At 44.2% G+C, this 20,953-nt stretch overlaps 1 protein-coding gene across 3 annotated transcripts in view; it reads left to right on the forward strand.

Annotated features, from left to right (window-relative positions):
• LOC149306096 (BTB/POZ domain-containing protein kctd15-like) overlaps positions 1-20,953 on the forward strand; it is a 48,095-nt gene that overhangs the window by 11,701 nt on the left and 15,441 nt on the right. For all 3 annotated transcript variants that reach the window (XM_089540907.1, XM_089540909.1, XM_089540908.1), the window contains exon 3: positions 20,002-20,146. In XM_089540907.1, the coding sequence (XP_089397033.1) occupies positions 20,002-20,146 (145 nt within the window). The remainder of the gene's footprint in view (positions 1-20,001; positions 20,147-20,953) is intronic.

Below are 20,953 nucleotides of genomic sequence, written 5' to 3' on the forward strand. Positions count from 1 at the left end.
CTTCCCTTGAAACAGAGCCTGGTATTCATTGATTGTCTCCCATCCATGTTCTAACCAGTGCTGACCCTGCTTAGCTTCCAAGCTCAGGCAGGATCTGGGGCTTCACTTTCTTATGGAAATCCCATGCATTTTGTAGGTTTTAAGCAAAGACTCCTCAGAGGCGGTTTTCCTAGTACCTCCCTCTGAAATAGAGCCTCCAGCAGCTGGTCTTCATCGGTGGTCTCCCATCAAAGAACTAACCAGTCCAAAACACCCAGAGGACCAAAGTTTGGGAACCACTACCCTAGGAACTTAACACCATTTCTATATCTAAGCCAATGGTTATCAAAATGTTGGTCCTTCCAGATGTTTTGGATTTCATCTTCCAGACTCCACCATCACTAGACATGGTTTTGCAGGCTTCTGGGATTTGAATGCAAAATAACTGGAGAATACTAGTGTTGGACCAAGCAAGGAGAAACCCTGCTTTAAGCAGACTCTGTTCTTCCATATTGCTCTGTGTCACTTTTTTCTTTAAAGCATTTAAATGTTTTAATTGACCTGACCCTGGAGCTTTAATGACAGGCCTCTGCTTTCCATCTGCTCCCAAACAGAGACTGGTCCATGTGTGCTTTTGCTTTTGCCTTTCGTATTCTGCTAGGTTTTCTCTCTATTTTATTTTCCTTCCCTTCTTGGGCCTCTTTCCTGTTGAGGGTTATAATGAGGCCTCTCCTCACTTTGTGAGTTTGGAGTTTTGTGGGGATGTCGGTCTCATTGGGTTTTTTGTCTGAAACTGTTGTTGTTGTTTCCCCCTTGAATGGCTGCAAGATTTTATCGTGAGAATTCAATGTTTAGAGATGGTCAGTGGTGGAGGTACATTTGCAAATGGAATAGAAAAAGTCTTTCCAGAGACTATCAGGTTTGTAGCTATGGGGATGCAAAAGGAGAGCATTAATTCTGACCCCCAGTCCCCAAATTTCTAGCATTGCAAAGAGTAAGACACTGTAAACGCTTCATAACTGGAATCCTTGTATTTGCAGTGTTTGCATTCCCTTGGTAACTTTGTCTGTCCTTTTCCCTTACGTTTCTAAATGCTCCTCTGAAGTTTCTTTGATGCTAGAAACAATGGGGAGTGAGAGAAAATTTCATTCCCTCAAGGGCAGAATTATTTGTTGGACAATCTCTTCATTTCCCCCTTCCATACACACAGCTGCACCCCTTGCAAACTCCTACATATGTGTTAAAAAGCCCTGCAACATCACATAGTTATAGGCTGCACGCACCTGCCCTGCAGAAAGCACTGTGCGATGGGATTCCAGGAATTGTAGTTTTGGGGGACATTTAGACTTCTCTATCAGAGAGCCCTGGGGCCAGAAAAAACTACAAATCCCAGGGTTCCATAGCACTGAGTCATGGCAGTTAAAGCACTGTCAAACTGCATTATTTCAGCAGTGCGGATCAGCACTATGATCCTGCATCCTATGGAATCTGGGGGTTTGCACTGAGTCTCAGATGCCAGGATTCAATAGGATGAAGTGCAAATCCCAGGATTCAATAGGATGTGGATTGTAGCAGTTAAAAGTGGAATCACAATGCTGTGATTGTGTTTTGTGAAAGGCTCCTGGAATAGTAGCCAACCAGTGTGGGAACCACAGTCAAAGAATCATGTCTAGGATTTGCAGATTGGAAGGGAGGGAGGGAGGGAGGGAGGAAGGAAGGAAGGAAGGAAGGAAGGAAGGAAGGAAGGAAAAAAAAGAGAGGGCTGTGACATTGGAATCCTATATTTAAAGAAAAGTAGGCTAAGGAGCTGTACAGACCAGCATTTTTGTCCAGCCTGGGAGCGGCGTTGGGGTGTGGTGTCTATATGGCGCATGCCCTGACTCCACCCCCAGGTGGACATGACACCACGTGCCGCACCACATGGCGCACTGCATCACTGTGCTCCTCTGGTGCTGCTTTTACAAGGCACAGTGCCAAAGGAGTGTGGGAAAGCTGCAGTGCCACAACTATGGTGCACTTTTCATGCACAGAAAGGAGCTGCTTTCTGTGCCATGGAAAGGTGAGAGGGTTAGTTAGGGTTAGGGTGAGAAAGGCAAGATCGAGGCCATGGCATGCGGTTGCCGCAGCCACGATCTGGCTTTATAAGGGGCGGCTGCAGGCTGCCCTTAAAGGGTGGTCTGTACATCCCCTTAGTGTGAAAGGCACCCAAAATGGTAGCCAACCAATGTGGAAGCCTCAGTCTAAGATTCATGTTTGGGACTTGCAAACTGAGATGAAGGAAGGGAAGAAGGAAAGGTGTGGGAGGGTTGTGACTCCTTGCTGGAAGCCTCTAGTATTTAGAGAGAAGTAGACAGGAGTAGAGATGGGAAATTCCCAGGATGCTTTAATCTGCAAGCGCACTTATTTGAGGCTGAAAGGAGGGGAAAGAAAAAGCCCTGTAGGGAATTCTCAGAGGCTGATCCAGGATGGGATCCAGACCTGGAGGACTGGCGGATGGAGCCTAGTCCCAGTCCCAGGCCAAGGGTGGGGAGGCCGCTTCCAGCCTTCGGGGAGACATTCCAGTGGAGGGTGGCTCCAAAGGCAAAAGGGTGGGAGCAGAATTACCAGCGTACTTTGGCTCCCAGCGTTTGCTGATGACAACCAGGGAGGTAAAGCCTCCGCTGTCTTCGCTGTGTCTCTCTCGCAGGTGCGGACAAACAACTGATGCAGTTTGCTCCCTCATCTGCGGAGAAATGGAAGATTGAGCCACAAAGTTGGAACATGCTAACATATTCTTGGAGAACTATCTTGCAGGGAATATATACACACATATGTATATACATAAAAACATATATACACAATGTTGGAACATTCAAAAGCGTTCTTGAGGAACTATCCTGCAAGGAAATAAATACAGAGTGTGTGTGTGTGTGTGTGTGTGTGTGTGTGTGTGTGTGTGTGTACACACTTGTCCCTCCCTCCTTATTTGCAAGACACCCATTAATATGGAAAAACCGCAAATAACAATAGCACCATGTTTTTAACTGAGAGGACACCTCTCTAGGAATCTCTAGGTCCTCCAGGGCAACTCTGTGATCAATGTCCGACAGACACTGACCATAGAGTTGTGCTGGAGGATCTACAAATGCCTAGCGGAGTGTCCTCTCTAGGAACCTCTAGATCCTCCAGTGCAACTTTTAGTTAAAGTTGACCATAGAGTTGCACTGGAGAAGCTACAAATGGCTAGCAGAGTATTCTCTCTAGGAGTAATCTCTAGGTCCTCCAGGGTAACTCTGTGGTCAACATCCGACTGACACTGACCATAGAACTGAGCTGGAGGAGCTACAAAGGCCTAGTAGAGTATCCTCTCTAGGAATAATCTCTAGGTCTTTCAGGGCAACTTTTGATTAAAGTTGACTACAGAGTTGCATTGGAAGACCTAGAGATTCCTAGGGATAACATAGTAACAAAATCCGTGAATAATCCAATCCGCAAATATCAAAGCTTCAAATATGGAGGGATGCGTGTATATACAGTATATATGTGCATCGTGTTTTGGTTTTTATTTCATGCAAAGGAATCAGATGCGCCTCTCTGTAGAACCATCCCTCCCTCCCTGACAAACTTGGCATAGTCTAATAGCAGGAGAAAACTCTGCCAAATTCTTGCAGCTGTATCGTTCTTTCTGATGGGTTTCCCTGCCCATTGGGAAATCCATTGAATTAGAACCAAATAACTGAGAATATTCTTTGCATCCATTATTATTATTATTATTATTATTATTATTATTATTATTATTATTGGGTGCTTTCAAGATGTTTCTGACTCATAGGCATCATGGGGTTTCCTTGGCAAGATTTGTTCGGAGGAGGTTTGCCATTGCCTTCTGCTGGGGCTAAGAGAGTGACTTACCGAAAGTCACTCAGTGGGTTGTTTATAATCATGCTTAATAGACATTATGCCAGGTATTTTAAGCCTAGAAAGGAAGGAAGGAAACCAAAAATGGGTAATTTTTCAGCACTTGTAGTTTGGTCCATTTCCGAGGAGCAATGCTATATTTTGGAAGGAAATATGTCAGAGGGCTGGTGTTTCGGCACCCGTCTCCTCGATGGTTTCTCAGCCATGTCTTCACCCTCACTAACAGGAAAGAGGCCATCTTGCACATTGACACCTGGGTTGCCGATTCACATGACAGACTGCCATGACTTTGGGGAGGAGGCATGAAGCCTTTTAACATGATCAAAGGTGACGTTTTATTTGAAAAGCCACCAACACATCATGCAAAGACATGATGCTCTTGCAAACACACTCACACTTGCAACCATTTATCGAGACAGAATATTCACTGGTGGCAGAGGGTCAACCATCGCAACCATATTCTTAACACTTGTGTGGCTTATTTTTATTCATTTTTTTTGACACCGACTGCATCCACCTTGTAGAAATAATCTGCTTTGACACTGGTTTAACTGCCATGGTGCAATGCTATGGAATTCTGGGAATCTTTGCTCTGGCACCACAATAAACTGCAATTACTAGAATTGCATAGCATTGCACTACAGCATTTAAAGCGGTGTCAAACTGGATCAATTCTGCTGTGTGTGTGCAACCTTTGTGTGTTCCTGCTGCTTCCTGGGCTGCATCCGCACTGCAGAAATAATCCAGTTTGACACCACTTCAAATGCCATGGCTCAATGGTCCAAAACATTGAGCCATGGCATTTGAAATGATGTCAAACCGGATTATTTCTGCAGTGTGTTTTGGAACAATGCTGTGGGAATTTCTGGGCTCTGCAGTTTGTTGTGGATCCAGAACTCTGACAGAGAAGCCTAAATGTCTTGCAAAACTACAGTTCCCATAACCCCATAGCATTAAGCCTTGGCGGCTAAAGCGGTGCTAAACTGGGTTATTTCTGCAGTGGAGAACTGATTTTTTAGGAAGGGGTCAAGAGGGATTCATTTGCAAATCACCAGTTGCATGAAGGCTTCATTGTCATTTAGATAATATTCCAGGCATTCAACAAGTTGCATGCCTTGCTGGGAAATTTGTAACTTGGGTATACACTTAAGTAATTAGTATCTGAATGCATCAGAAGTACAGAGACAAATTAAAAGACCAAACAACGCACAAAGAACAGCCTCTTGAAAGCATAAGGTTAGGACAACATGAACTCCGTTTCCTGCCTTCGGGGTTCAAAATGGCACCTTTCACTCATTGCAAAAGCATGAAGCAGTCTGGGAATGGAGGCCTTTGCAGAAAGCAAGAAAAGACCGACTTAGCCATCATGAAACACACTTGCAATTTCTTCGTGTTCTTGTTTTGGTTGCACACAGTTGCCAAGGCGGAGGAAGGGGAGAGAAGAAGGAAAAGCATTAAGAACATTGGTTCTCAGCCTTTGGTTCTCCAGCTGTTTTGGACTTTAACTCCCAGTCAGCATAGCCAGTGGTCAAGGATGATGTTGGGAGTTGAAGTCCTGAATATCTGGAGGCCCAAAGGCTGGGAACCATTGCATTAAGGCAATATTTTGTTTTGAGTCCTGTGTTTTGGGTGAAGCATGGCCAAAGGGGAAATTAAAAGTTATAGCGGAGAAAACCTGCATTAACTACAAATCCCAGGATTCCCAAAAATGGAAGCCATGGCAATTTAAAGTGGTGGCAAAATGCTATGATTATACTTATAAAAAGAAAATCCTAGCCTCGTTCCTCCCATGATGTTTAGGGCCTTTTGGGGCTGAGCCTTCCTTATCCAAAACGCTTTAGGACCAAAAGCGTTTTAGATTTCTGATCCTTTTTGTTTGGATTTTGGAACGTTTGCATATAGATATCGAGATTATCTTGGAGACGGGACCCAAGTCTAAACATGAAATTCATTTTAGGCTCCACTTATGCGCATGGCCTGAAGGCTGAAGGCAATTTTTATAAAGAATGCTTTTAAAATAATGCTGCGCATGAAAGAAAGCTTGTGTACATTGGAGCATTGGGAAGCAAAGGTGTCGCTATCCAAGCCACCCAGGTGGGACTTTGGGAATTCATGATAAGGGAAACTCAACCTGTATTTTTAGAGGAGTTTATAGCAGAGTTGGACCTAGCTGGAGCATGGTTCTCCGTGTTTTAGTTTTATATTCGATGGAGAATAAAAAGAGGAGAAGGAGTCAGAGGAAAAGAAAGATAGTTCCCATCGCTGATACAAGCAAATTTGGCTAAAATGGGTTTTGTACTAAATTGTTGGGCTGTGTGCTCTCATACAAATTATTATTATTATTATTATTATTATTATTAATAATAATAATACATAGCACCCATATATAACATAAACCACATAACATGTTACACAATGCACCTTACATAGACACACAACTTTAACTTCCCCAGTATCCCTAATATTGGGACCTTTTGCTTCTAACTAAATGTTATACTTAGGCCTGTTACAGGCAGCCAAAATAAAGCTGCTTCGAATCACAGTGGAGGTATGGTGTTTCAATGATGCATGCGTCCTAAGAGTCCAGAAGCCCTAAGGACTGGAGCGTGGCTTAGGTGTGGCTTCTGGACTCTTAGGATGCATGCATCATTGAAACACCATACCTCCACTGTGACTCGAAGCAGCTTTATTTTGGCTGTCTGTAGATGTGTCATATTGCCTTTCATATTTTATACCTAGTAATATCAACTGAAATATCATTATAAACCTTAAACTATAATACATGCTTGCTATTGCCATCTCTTTTTGCAGAAGTCAAATACAGGAAACTATATTTCATCTATTTTTTCTATATTATTATTATTATTATTATTATTATTATTATTATTATTATATCCCACCCTTTCCCCAAAACTGGGACTCAGGGTGGCTTACAATATTAAACTAACAGTCTAATCAAAAGCATACCAAAAATGGTACATTTAAAATAGAATTAAATTATTGTTATATTAATCGTACAAAGTTCAGTTTCTGCTCAAAATGGAAAGGGCTTCTCCTTTATTGATTCTTTCCCCCCCCCCATTTTAATCCTGTGCGTTTTCCTAGAAGATGTAAAGAGAGAAAAAGAGAGATAGGAGATAAGGTGCACTTGGCTGGAAATCATGTCCCCAGGTCACTGTGAAAATGCCGGAGATGCACAGCGTTTGCTCTCGATTGTTGGCTTTCCGATGTGCGTTTGCTGCGAGGTTTGGATAGTTATTTATATCAAAGATTTATATCCCGCCTTTCTCTCACAATGGAATAGGCATGGATCCCTTCCCAACATGCAGAGCGGGGATCAATTATAGGGATCAATGCGCTCGCTCTTGTAATGTTTGTGGGATGCAATTTGTTAGGAAAGGAGAAAGATCTAGCAGCGGTTCCCAAATGCTGGTCCTCCAGATGTTTTGGACTTTGGCTCCCAGAATACCTGACTGTTGGCCAAGTTGGCCGGGGATTCTGGGAGCTGAAGTCCAAAAAACTTGGGAATCCATGATGTACTGGATGAAAAGTTCCAGTTGTTGAAATATTACCATCGGAAACGAATAGCTGTGAAGGCAATAGTTGGGTCTCCTTGTTGTGGGGAGGTTTGTCCTCCAATATGCATCATTTATTGGTACAGTGCCCCTGAACTTGAAGGTTTTATTTAAATGTATTGTTGTTGTTGTTGTTGTTGTTGTTGGGTACCTTCAAGTCATTTCCAGCATACGACAACCCTAAGGAAAACCTTTGTCATGTTTTCCTTTTCTTGGCAAGATTCATTTGGAGGAGGTGACCATAAGGCAAACCTTTCATGGGTTTTCTTCTTGGCAAGATTTATTCAGAGGAGGTTTGCCATTGCCTTCCCTTGAGGCTGAGAGTATGTGACTTGCCTAAAGTCATCCAATAGTTTCTATAGCCAAACGAGGAATCGAACCCTGGCGCATTGGTTTGTGAGTTGGACTACAACTCTGGAGATCAGGGTTCGAATTCCGACTCAACCATATAAACCCATTGGGTGACCTTGTGCAAGTCACACTCTCTCAACCTCAGAGGATGGCAATGGCAAACCCTCTCTGAAGAAGCCTACCAAGAAAGCCCTGTGGTTGCTGGGTATTTTGGAGTTCAACTCCCATCAGCCTTAGCCAGCTTGGCCAACTCTCAGGAATGCTGGGGGCTGAAGTCCAAAACTTCTGGAAGACCAAACTCTGGGAACCACTGCCCTAAGAAAACAGCTGGAAACTGAGCAACGTAGGTGTGCCATTTGAAAGTCTTTGGCTATGGCCCTAAAAATGAAAAGAAGCAGGGAATAAAGCCATGGCAATGGGGAATGGAGGAAGAAGGCTGTAGGAAGGTTGTGTTTGAGTTGTGGGTCCCCTCTGCACAAGCACACATGCACACCCACACCTTGCCTGTGTAATAAGGATTCATACTTGGTGCTGTGCGTTGAAACAGAGCTCTTCCACCCGGCAGATCCAGGCCCTTTGGGAGGTTTAGGAACACGGAGAGATGCGGGATGCGGATTTGTTTAATAGCAAGCGCTTTTGCTCCAAACACCGGTTTTTACATCCCAGATTTGTGCGACTCGGAACATAAAAGAGCATGGGGACTCTGCTGCTGCCACAATGGCGTTATGAAAGGAGATGATTTACGCATGCAGTTATATGGATATGGATGTTTGATCCCTTACCTGCTTTTGCAGGATATTCGGAGAGGTCCAAGTGAAGGGGAAACGCTTGCCTGCATTTGCAGGTTGTTACGCCGAAGACTGGTCCAGGGTTCATTTGTCTAAATCAGGGATGAGGAAGGAGAAGGGTGTCCTGTGGGCTTCATGGGGTTCCCTTGAGCCCTGTGAACCCCACTTGTACAAATCCTAATTCTTTTTGGGGGTAAGCAATTTTAGCGTGGTTTTCCGATCAGAAATGTCCTCAAACCATGCTCAAATGTGATAGTTTGCCTCACACAAACTCCTCATCCAGAAATAATGTCATGGAGTAACTTGACATCACTTGCAGAGCTCCCAGCTGCACTGGTTTGGCGCATGGATGAAAATGTGTCTCCATGTAGTTCCCCACTATTATTTTTGATTCCCAAACTTTGTTCTTCCATACGTTTTGGACTTCAAGTCCCAGAAGCCCCAGCCAGCTTGGCCAACAGTCAGGAATTCTGGGAGCTGAAGTCCTGGAGGACCAGAGTTTGGGAACAACTGGTCTAAGCGAAGCCTCCATTCAGTTGTATGGGGCAAATGAAAAGGTCTCAGGTCTGTGAATGAGGGCCGGATTGAGACATGCAAGAAGCAGCGCGAGTCTCAAGTCCATGTAAGATACTTTTAAGTCAAGTCTCAAATCTCTACTCAAGTCTCAAGTCAAGTCTCTAGTCCTTGCAAGATATTTTCAAGCTGAGTCTCAAAGTTAAGTCTCAAGTCTCTACCTACAAGTCAAGCCTCAAGTCCTTGCAAAAGACTTTCAAGTCAAGGGTCAAGTCCTTGGAAGGCACTTTCAAGCCAAGTCTCAGGTTGAGTCCCAAGTCTGGGAGCCAACTTGAACAGAGAAAAAAGGCATTTGGGGGGAGTTTCACTAACTAGAAAATCAAAAAGACTTGCACAAAGTTAGGGGGAAATTCTCAAAAGGGAAGAGCAAATGCGTTAGGCAATGGGCTTGAGCTAGAAGGATGCTTCTAAAGCTTTTCAAAAGGTTCAGAAGGCTCCTCCAGTGTGTAGCGGAGACACCTTACTGGGTAGACCCTAATGCATTTACTGTTTCTGGATGAAGTTGGACCAGAAAGTCAGTTGCTAACAATATACAAGTCTGAAGTGGAGTCGAGTGAGTGCATCACTTATTGCCAAGTCAAGTCCAAGTTGCGTCATTGAAGTGACTTGAGTCCAAGTCAAGACCAAGTCATTCGACCCAAGTTTGCATCACTGCAAAACCCTCTTGAGAACTATTGCTTGGAAAAGGGACATTTTCGGATCCCGGTTTCCAGAATAGCCCAGTGAACATGTATTCCCCCCTCCATTTGCTCTGGTGCCACAACGAACTACAAATCCCATAACTTCATAGCATTGAGCCATGGCTATGTCACACCAAATTGTTTTACTGCCGTGCAGATGAGACCTCTATAACTCCCAAGGTCTTTTTTTTTTGGGGGGGGGGGACTATTTCCCCTGTTCTGTGTTAAGTTTCCATCAGCGCTTGTATCTGTAATGGGAAATCCTAATTGGATTCATTATTCAAATTCAGAAGGGTGCCGCTTCGTGTACTTCTCAATTCTCTTTCATCCTTTCATCCGTTGTCACAGGAAGTTTGAGGATAGATATATATATATAAAATTTCAATCTCACAACTTTTTAAATACACAGAGAGAGAGAGAGATATTTCTAAGCAGACACTTTGGTACACTGACATTTAAAAATACATTTTGGGGTGGTTTGCACCCCCGGTTCCCAATCTACGGCAAGTATATTTTCTCATCCTCACGGGGGTAAAAATAAAATAAAAATGGAAAGTATTACATCTAGGTGCAAGTAATAGATCCAGCCGTTCCTCCAGGTGTTTAATATTAAGTGGATGTAAAATCCTTCAAAAGCATTGAGGAAGAGGGACTCTGTGGCTGGGGACACAGCGAGGAAAAGGGTGCATCTCCTGTGGCACTCGGAAATCAAAGTCGAAAGGTAGGAACACAGTGTTATTACAAGAATTGGAGACGGAGAAGCCACTTTCCTTGCGGGATCAGACGAAATTGAACCAAGGAGCCTTGGAACGGCAGCACCCTTTTTGCGTCTTCAAGTCCCCTCTCGACTTATGGCAACCCTATGGTTTTTTTATTTAATTGAATACAATTTTATTATGATAAACAAAGCTTTCCATATCAGACGTCGTACATCAAATATCATATATCAAATAATATCATCGGTTACAAAGTGATCAATCTACAATAAAGTAATATCATTGTCAAACTATAAGTATCATGCTCTATAGGCCAACTAAGTTCTCTTCTTTTCCTTCCTTCCATCATTCTTCCTACTAACTTCTTTCCTACTTCCTTGTTCTTTCTAACTCATTACTGACTTTGCTTTACATCTTTCTTCTCTTCCTTGTTCTTTTCTTCCCTTCACAAACCTCCTAAATAACTTACTCATACCTTCAACCAACTACTCCCCATTCATTCTGGCTTCCTTCTCAACTTTCGTGGCTTTCCGTTATAGTATTTCTTTGGCAATTTACTTTCAGATAATGTTTCTTATAATCTGTTTAAGGAGAATAAGTTTAGGCTGAGCCAAGATGTTGTTATCTTCATCCACGCATGCATTCCTTCTCCATGGCTGCTCCAAGGCTATGTGGCTGGATCCGCACTGGAGACACCACTTTGACTGCCACGGCTCAGTGCTATGGAATCCTGGGATTGGTATTTTGTTGTTGCATCATTGCTCTCTGGCAGAGAACGCTAAATGTCTCCCAAAAGTACAGTTCCCAACTGGATTATTTCTGCAGTGCAGATGCATCCAGTGTCTTCCTTCCTGGGAGATTTCACTGGTCCCTTCCTTGCTGAGTCCATCCACACTGCAGAAATAATCTGGTTTGACACCACATTATTATTATTATTATTATTATTATTATTTTTTTTTTTCTTACCCACCTCTCCTCACAGCTCAAGGAGGGTTACAACATTGTTAAAACACAACCATTACACAAAATACACACATTAAGCTGCATAAAATACACATATTATGTGCCATGGCTCAATGCTATGGCTCCACTTAGGGGGCCACAACAAACTGCAATTCCCAGAATGCCATAGCATTGAGCCATGACACTTAAAGTGGTGTCAAACCAGATTCATTCTGCAGTGTGGATGGAGCCATTGTCCAGCAAAGTCCTTGTTGTTCCATCTCTCTTTTGGGAACTGATTGTTTTTACAGGTAAAGGGCTTTTCCTGAGTGCTCTGTGTTGCTTTGTTCCTTTCTTTAAAGCCAGTGACTTTAACTCTGTATGCAGTTTTAATATCATTTTAATCACAGCTTTCTGTGATTTTTTTTGTTCTGCATTGTTTTTATTTGCATTTCTTTTTATCTTGTAAGCTGCCTGGAGTCTTAGCTTTGGGGCAAAGGGAAGAGTGGTATAAATAAAGTAACAGGATAATAATGGGACAGAATAGCTAGTCCTTATGATGAACCGAAATCATGAATCCACAGGCAGAGGCATGTTGCTCTGGAAAACCAGTCTGTAAAGGGATCTGGTTTTTGAGACTAGCTATAGAAAAAGAAGTCGGTTGCATAAGCTTTTGTAGACTTAATTCTGTTCCATAGATCCACGAAGAGCCATGGAACAGACCTTTATAACTATGAATGAGCAGGTTGTCTGTGTGGAATCAGGATTTTTTGGGACTCAGCTTTTATGATGTTGAAGCTTGTTGTGAGATTCCATAAGCATCCTTTGTGGAAATAGCTACAGCATGCCATAGTGGTTTGAGCATTGGACTCTGGAGACCAGGGTTTGAATCCCTGCTTGGTCAAAGAAACTCACTGGGTGACCTTATGCAAGTCTTACACAAGTGTGGAAATGGTTTGGACATTTTTTGCCAGATGTGAAATGTGTACAAGATTGTAGATGTGGAGTTGTGGATGCAGTGCCATTGCACACAAGTGCACTTTCTGCATTGATGGACAGAGGCAGGGATGTGCAAGCCCATTTGTTTTTGTATTTGGTCAGGCATTTTCGTTTCAGTTGTGCAGTACTGCCATCCAACATAATAATTGCCTGGCGCAGTTAATGCATTAAAGAAACACGCTATGCAACCCCCGTTGTAAGATCTTAGTGCATGTCTTCTTGGCCTTGTATGGAGTGAAGGAGTCAGGAAGGACCCATGGCAACTTCAACTAAGGGTGTGTGTAAGGAAGACTCAGAGAACTGATAATACTAAACTGCTGAGACTTCCTACCTAAATCCTCCTGTGCAACTCTGTGGTCCACATCTGCCAGACATTGACCATAGAATTGTGCTGAAGGAGCTACAAATGCCTAGCAGAATGTTCTCTCTAGGCATCTCTAGGTCCTCCAGGGCAACTCTATGGTCATCATCTGCTGAACATTGGCCATAGAGTTGTGCTGGAGGAGCTACAAATGCCTAGCGGAGTGTTTGACTTGCAAACTAGAGCAACAGTGCAGAAATAAAACGAAAGCATTGGCCTTTGTTTTGCTTCACTTTGCAGTACTTTCGGCAGAGGAGCCCTCCTCCTTCGCTGGCTTGGCAATGTCGCCTTTTCCCACTTCCCTTTGCTAGAGCCGAACATCTGAGCCAAAGAGCAAAGCGCAATTGACAGGCTCCATATCAAGCAGGGAAAAGGCCTGAGAGATCTTGTCAACTTCACTTGGCCCGGCTTGTTGTGTCTGGGATAAAACAGCCAGACTGTGTGTGTGTGTGTTGTGTGTTTTGGAGGAGGGAAAAAGGCAGCAGAGAGAAAAGTGGAGCAGTGGAGCAGCGCCAGAGCCATGCGCTTGAGGCACACAGACAAATTAAAGGGGGGGGGGGGAATCCGAAAGGACACCTTTCAGGGCTTGTTTTCCATAAATGCACAATTACAAAACAATTTGACATGGGGCATAGGCACTGTCTACGCCATTCATTTTTCATGAGTATAAACAGATAAATTATAAATAGCACAAATATTACCCAACAGTTAAATATTAATCACGTAATTGCTGAAATTAATGTTCTGGGTGCCCTCTGTGAGCAAGCGGAGGCTCGAAACACACTGTCGCATGTTGCGGGGAAGCGAGGTGGCTGCGATAAAAATGCATGTTCTGAGCAGGTCATTTGGGAGGAAGAAAGGAAGGAGGCAAGCAGGCAAGCAAGAAAAAGAAAGGCCACAAGTTGGTGGATTGTTTTGACTGTCAGCTATGGGAAGCATTCGTTTAAACAGTGCAGGCTACTAAGTTCCTAAAAGCACGATGCTGCTGGAGTTCAGGAATTGCATTCTTCGATGCGTAACCAGCTTAACTGTAACAGATGACATGGGATCTTCTCGTTATAATGCCAGCAGAGAGGAGCCTTGGATAAGGTCTCCTGCAATATCCTTGTCCAGGCTGAAAGTGAGCCAGCAATGTGATGCGGCAGCTAAAAAGGCCAATGCGATTCTAGGCTGTATCAATAGGAGTATAGTGTCTGGATCCAGGGTAGTAACAGTACCACTCTATTTGGCTTTGGTCAGGTCTCTACTGGAATATTATGTCCAGTTCTGGGCACCACAATTCAAGAAGGACGTGGAGATGCTGGAGCCGTGTGTCCAAAGGAGGAAGACCAAAATGGTGAAAGGTCTGGAAATCATGCCTTATGAGGAAAGGCTTAGGGAGCTGGGGATGTTTAGCCTGGAGAAGAGATGATTAAGAGACGATATGATGGCCCTGTTTAAGTATTTGAAGGGGTGTCATATTGAGGATGGAGCAAGCTTGTTTTCTGCTGCTCCAGAGAATAGGACACAGAGCAATGGATGCAAGCTCCAGGAAAAGAGATTCCAGCTCAACATTAGGAGGAACATCCAGACAATAAGGGCTGTTCGACAGGGGAAGATGCTGCCTTTGAGTCTCCTTCTTTGGAGGTTTTTAAGCAGAGCCTGGATGACCATTTGTCAAAGGGAGGGCTTGGATCGTGTCTTCTTACATGGCAGAAAGGGGTGGGATTGGATGATTCTAGGATGTGACACCAATGGCAGCTGGTGCACTTATGTGTCCAGCTGGAACTGTGGATCTGCTCCAAGCCCAAGTCTAAAGGTTAATGGAGCTGTTTTGGGTCCTGAAGTTACTTTGGAGGATAAGGCTGGTGGCTCCATGGGATGAGAGTCCGTGACTTGTGGCTTGCCATGACCAAGTGCAGATTAGAACCCTGATCTCCAGTGTTGCAGTCCAGCGCTCAAACCACTACACCACACCGACTCTAATGGCCCAAGACCTTTCCATGTAATTGCTGTTTTTGTCTTCAGTGATGCTTCCTCCTTCTTTCGCCATCATCCTCTTAAAATGTAGGAAAGGTTGGTAGGAGGTGTGTGTAATCTGCCGGTGGATCAGGCGGCTGCATTTCAGCGTAGGAGCCGCAGAAGCTGCAAACACGTCCGACTGCCTGCCTTGCCTTGCCTTGCCTCCCCGGATGGGCCTTGACAGGAAGGGTGCTGGAGGGGAAGCCCAGGCGCAAGATGGGAGGCAAGATTCGCCAAGGAGCTTTAAAGGCAGCAGTATCCCCAGCATTTCCCCCGGGGCAAAACAGGGCGAGTTTCCCAGGAGCAGGAACCAAGGAGGCTGGGGCAGCTTTGTCAATGCGGAGAAGAGGAAAAAAGCTAGTCATGGATTAACAAACCCTGGAACAAAAAGAGTCACAGACTTTGGTGATGCTTAAACAAACCATCATCCTGCAACTAATTGAGGGAAGTGGGAATATTGGTACTTACCTTTGCCCCCTGCCTTTCTTCAGGTGTGGATTCCTGAATGCAAGGAGGGACTCTAGCTAATAAGCATTGGTGCAGTATTTCTTTCTGAAGTGCATGCACTCATCCTCAGTCCCCATCATCTCTCTTCTCCTGAGCAGAGCTTGGAGAAGTTACCTTTCTGGATTACCCAGACTCCACATGCTAGCTGAAGAAGTTACTCTTTTGGATTTCAGTTCCCAGAATCCACAGGCTGGCTGAAGGATTCTGGAAGACAGGGTCCAAAACATAACTTTTCATAGCTTTAGCTTTTGTGGGTCTTTCTGGCTCTGTGGCCGTGTTCTGGAAGAATTTATTCCTGACGTTTTGCCTGCTGCATCTGTGGCTTTGTTTTGCAGGAAGCCATCGTGTCTGTTCTCTCCTTTGGAGAGTTTGTAGTGCAGCACCCGGTTTATGAGGCTCCACCGTTGTTATTCTCCCAGGCTTCTGCTTTTCTAATTGCTGGTTCTCTGCGCTTTAACCTGGCTGCTGTTTCACAGATGCTTTCATTGGTGGTTGTGTGTGCCTTCAGGTAGTTTCTGGCTTATGGTGACTTGGTCAAAGTCACCCATTGGGTTTCATGGCTGAGCTGGGAATTCAAACCCTGGACTCTATAGTCCAACACCCAAACCATTATACCAGGTTTGCTGTCTGTTTCAAATCCTAATTCCTAAGCTTGGCTCCCCAAAAAAGCCAAGACTTTTTAAAAGCAAACTCCATGATCAAGAGGAGTTTGTTTGACTCTTTTCTTTGGCTCCATCTGTGCAAGGGTTTTCTGTCATGTTGCAAAAGTAAAAGCATTGAAGATGATGCATGTGTGCCTTCAAGTCATGTTCAACTTATGACAACCCTGAGGTGAACCTATCGCAGGGTTTTCTTGGCAGGTTTCTTCGGAAGAGGTTTGCTATTTCCTTCCTCTGAGGCTGAGAAGGTGTGACTTGATCAAAGAAACCCAATAGGTTTATATGGCCAAACCCTGGTCTCCACCAAGCTGGCCCTATTGGAGATGATACAGAACCCATAAGTCTGGGATTTCATTTTGTATCCATTCTCAGTTCACCCAGCATGGCCCTATTGAGATGCTGTTGCCCAACAAGTCCGTGCAAGAGTAGGAAACGTCTTTTAAAAAATAATAAATGGGACCAGACTGGGCTGGACTGGTCTGGAAAGTCACCTTGAACCGGAAAGCCGAGGAGGAGAAAAACGCAAGCAAGAGGAAACATCTTTGAGATCAGCCGTGGAAGAAGGAGGCAAGAAAAGGCAGGCAACAAGCGAGCGCCCAGCTGAACCGTCCGCCCACATTCATCACATTAAAGCTCCCAACTTTATGGGAGTTCCAGCAAACATCTAATCTGCTTTCATCGCCGCTGTAAATGTTCTCAAAACTTTGCAGCCTTGCTAAATTAATTCCGTCCAAGATTGAGGCACAAGGCTTATCAGCGTCTCCCCCAGTAATTGATTCCAGTTTGAACCAAGAGCAGAGAAGAACCGGTGGAGTCTCTCTTCCCAGTCATGCGCTCCAAAGCAAGATGGAGTTAACGCTTTGTTGTGCAATGCAGTTTTAGTGCGATGCATTGCATTGCATTTAGCAATGCGCTGCCAAGATGCAGACTTGTGTGGGATCTGTTGGGAGTCTTAGGCAAAAGAGAATTAAAACATTAGGGATGGATTCAAAATGATGGCATGTCATCCGTTGGTTAAGTTTTAAGGAGTGGTTTGCTTGCTGTGTCCTTGTTGTTGCCAATGATGACAATGTAAATATTATTATTTTGGCTATATTAAACTGAAGACATCAGAATGAGAGTCCTGATCCACATCTGTTGCCTTCATCTAGGCCAGATTATCTTATTCAGTAGCCCAGGGCAAAGGCATGCAGGGCTGTATCATTAACTTCTTCCTCTGATCTAAGAAACAGGCTGAAGACATTTGATCTCATGCAAATAAAAGTGGCTGTGATAGATGTGCTATGCACAAAGTGGAACATGCCCAAATGTCCACAACTCCATAGTGTCAGAAGTGATGGCTGAAGACCAATGCAACCATTCAGAATTGATTGATTCATAATTAGTGTCTATGACAGGAGTGGAAAATCTGGGTGCATCTACACTGGAGAAATAATGCCGTTTGACCCCACTTTAACTGCTATGGCACCATCCTACAAAGATCCTGGGATGTGTCGTTTGGTGAGGCACTGGCACATTTTGGCAGAGGAGCCTAAAGACTTTGCAAAACTGCAAATCCCAAGATTCCCTAGGATGGGGCTGCAGCCCTTAAAGTGGTGTCAAACTGAATTACTTCTTCAGTGTAGATGCACCCTGTACAGTATTTCTTGTGTAGAGAGCCAACATGGTGTAGTGATTTGAGCGTTGGACTACAATTCTGCGGACCAGAGTTCAAGTCCCAGCTTGGCTACTGAAACCCCATAGATGACTTTGGCTAAGTCACACTCTCTCAGCTTCAGGGGAAGGCAATGAGAAACCTCCTCTGAACAAATCTTGCCAAGAAAACCTCATGACAGGTTTGCCTTAGGGTCGCCATAAGCCGGAAACAATTTGAAGGCACACAAAGCGCACAGACGTTTCATGTGCATTGGTCAGTTTGAATCCCAAATGGTTCAGAGACATCATTGCTTACCAAGAGGACAAGTGGAAGGACTATAAGCAAAACTGCGGGAATGACCAGCTCCAGAAGAAAGTTTTGAGGAGTTTTCTCCTGACCTTCATCAGGGGAACTGTGTTAGTTCCAGCTATATTACAAATATATATATATATGTATATGTATATGTATCTCTGTAATTAATCCAGAAGAGAGTAGATGGCACATTAATGAAATCTGCAGATGATTACTAAATTAGAAGGAACTGGAAACGCCAGATTTTGGGCGCGATAGTTAGGAGGAAATTATACATGAAGTGGGAGGACAATGCAGCTTCAAACAGAGTCTTTCCGATCTGGGCCACGCAGGAGGGTGGCATCCGCCTGTCCCCAAACCACCCGGATGGGGAAAACGTTGTGCCCGAGCGCCAGCAATTCTGCTGGGAACTCTTTGCTTCCTGAGAGATGCAAAGAAATTAGGAATGATGGGGGGGGGGAGATGAGAGAGAAGAGGCTTCAGGGGTTCCTTATGCAAGAAAAACAGGGACAGTCTTAAGAGATGTTCAAGATTTCAGACTCTTCTTCTTCATTTGGCAGCTGAACAACTATCAGGAGAGAGAAACAAATTATTGCAAGACGTGCTTTTGCAAAACAAAATAAATTCTTTGTGGGTTTCGGATATGCGGCTGCTATTTCTAGATGCCCCACAAGAATGGAAAGCCCTGACTTTTTCATTCGCGCATCTTTGCCTGCAGAAGAATGATGGCCAAGCAAAGAGTTTGCAAAGAATTCCCAGGGAAAAATAGAAAGCTTCCCAGGATCTGTCTGCACTGCAGAAATAATGCCGTAACTGCCATGGCTCCATGCTATGGAATGCTGGGATTTGTAGTTTGTTGTGGCCCCAGAGCTCTCTGACACAAGAAGGATAATAAATATCCCACAAAACTACATTCCCATTGCATTCAGGAGTGCTTTATTTGGACTTAAAAACTTTTAAAAGTGTGGGTATCATTGGGATCATGAGACCCTGAGTGGTGTTGGATTGGGGCTGCATCCACATTGCAGAAATAATCCAGTTTGACACCACCTTAATTGCCATGGAAATCTGGGAACTGTAGTTTGTTGTGGCATTGGAGGTCTCAGATAAGGAAGGCTAAATATCTCACAAAAATCCCAATTCGTAGGCTTCCATAGCATTGAGCCATGGCAGTTAAAGTGGTGTCAAACTGGGTTATCTCTGCAGTGTAGATGCAGCCCAGGACTCTGGAGACCAGGTTTTGAATCCTGGCTTGGCCATGGAAACCTTGGTAAAGTCACATACTTTCAGCCTCAAAAAGTAATGGCAAGCCCCCTTTGAAGAAACCTGCCAAGAAATCCCCATGATAGGTTCACATTAAGGGTTGCCATAGGCTGGAAACAACTTGGAGGCACACAATACACAACACACACTTAACTTTCCAGGACAGGCTGAGAACTGAATGGACCTTGGAGCTTCTGGTGCCTGCAAAGGTCCTCACTGTTGCTTCCTCCAAAGCCCTCTGAACCCCTCCAACCGAAAAATATTTGGAGGGTGACAATTGGCCATTTAATGTTTGTCCACCATGGATCCCAGAACCTGTTTTAGTTTTGGAATGGCCTTTAATAAAAAGTGACCATTCCAGTTTTAAAAAGAGATGTAGCCGCAGCGCACCAAGGGAATGGTTAGCAGCCTCCAAGGACTTCCCCATATCTGGAGCCACTTTGGGATACTTGACCGATCGGTTTGTTGACTCAAGCGAACACCTGTGGCTTCAGGTGCCAGGGATTTTTTGCACAACGTAATGGAGATAATGTGGGTAAATTGGGTGGAATGGGGTAGTTGAGATGGTTCAATGTGTATTTAGCGGAAATATGGACCTTCTCATGCCTTGGGATTTGAGGTTGGTTTTGGTGATCTCAAGGAACCATCTGAGCTTCAATGACAGACTGGGTGAACCTCCATTCCACCAAAGCTACTGTGATGCCTCCAAGATTTGTCTGTGTATTTCCATCCTTTCCCCCCTTTTTTCTCCCCCTTTCCCAGAATAAGCCGTCTGTTTAATGGCACGGAGCCTATTGTCTTGGACAGTTTAAAACAGCATTATTTCATTGATCGGGACGGCGAAATTTTCAGATACATCTTAAGCTTCTTGAGGACGTCGAAACTGCTGCTCCCGGAAGATTTTAAGGTAAGGCAGGTCGGAAACCTGGAGTTTTCTTTACTTGACTGTTTGTTCCAGAATGAGCCCTTTTTGTACTTTCTGAACTAAAGGGACCACAGCAGTGAAGACTCTTTCGCTTTGGTTCCCAAACATTGGCTTTCCGGTGTTTTTGGACTTCATCTCCCAGAATTCCTGAATGTTGGTCAAACTAGCTGGGGCTTCTGGGAATGGATGTCCAAAACATTTGGAGGACCAAAATTTGGGAACCGCTACTCTATGTAGTCATAGTACTCGGATGCTGCTTTAGGTACTGTGTCTCCATCCTTAGGAGTCCTGGGATTTGTAGTTTCATGAGACATCGAATCCTAAAATATTAGCATTGGAAGGGATCCTAAGGACCATATAGATCAACCCACTTCAGCCATGCAGGATTACACAGCTACGTCACTCCCGAAAAATACCCATCAGACCTCTATTTGAAGACCTCCAAAGATGGAGAGGAAGTCCCCCGTTGAACAATAAAGTTCATCCTAATGTTTAGGTGGAATCTCTTTTCTTGTAGTTTGAATCCACTTAGTCTCTCTGCTGGAGAGCTCTAGTGCCTCACCAAACTACCAATCCCAGGATTCCATAGGATGGAGCCAAGACGGTTAAAATGGAATTGCAGGGCTATAACTGTTGGATGTTAAAGCAGCAGCGGTGGTAAGGGAATACTTCCCAGTGGAGAAATCTGCATGGATAAAGTGCAAGCTAAACCTCAGAGTGGAATCACTGTGGCTGCATCTGCACTGCAGAAATAATCCGGTTTAACACCACTCGAACCTGTCATGGCAT

This window comes from Sceloporus occidentalis, unplaced genomic scaffold (genome assembly GCF_023333645.1).
Source record: "Sceloporus occidentalis isolate IW3139 unplaced genomic scaffold, rSceOcc1.0.p SCAF_10, whole genome shotgun sequence".
Lineage (NCBI taxonomy): Eukaryota > Metazoa > Chordata > Lepidosauria > Squamata > Phrynosomatidae > Sceloporus > Sceloporus occidentalis.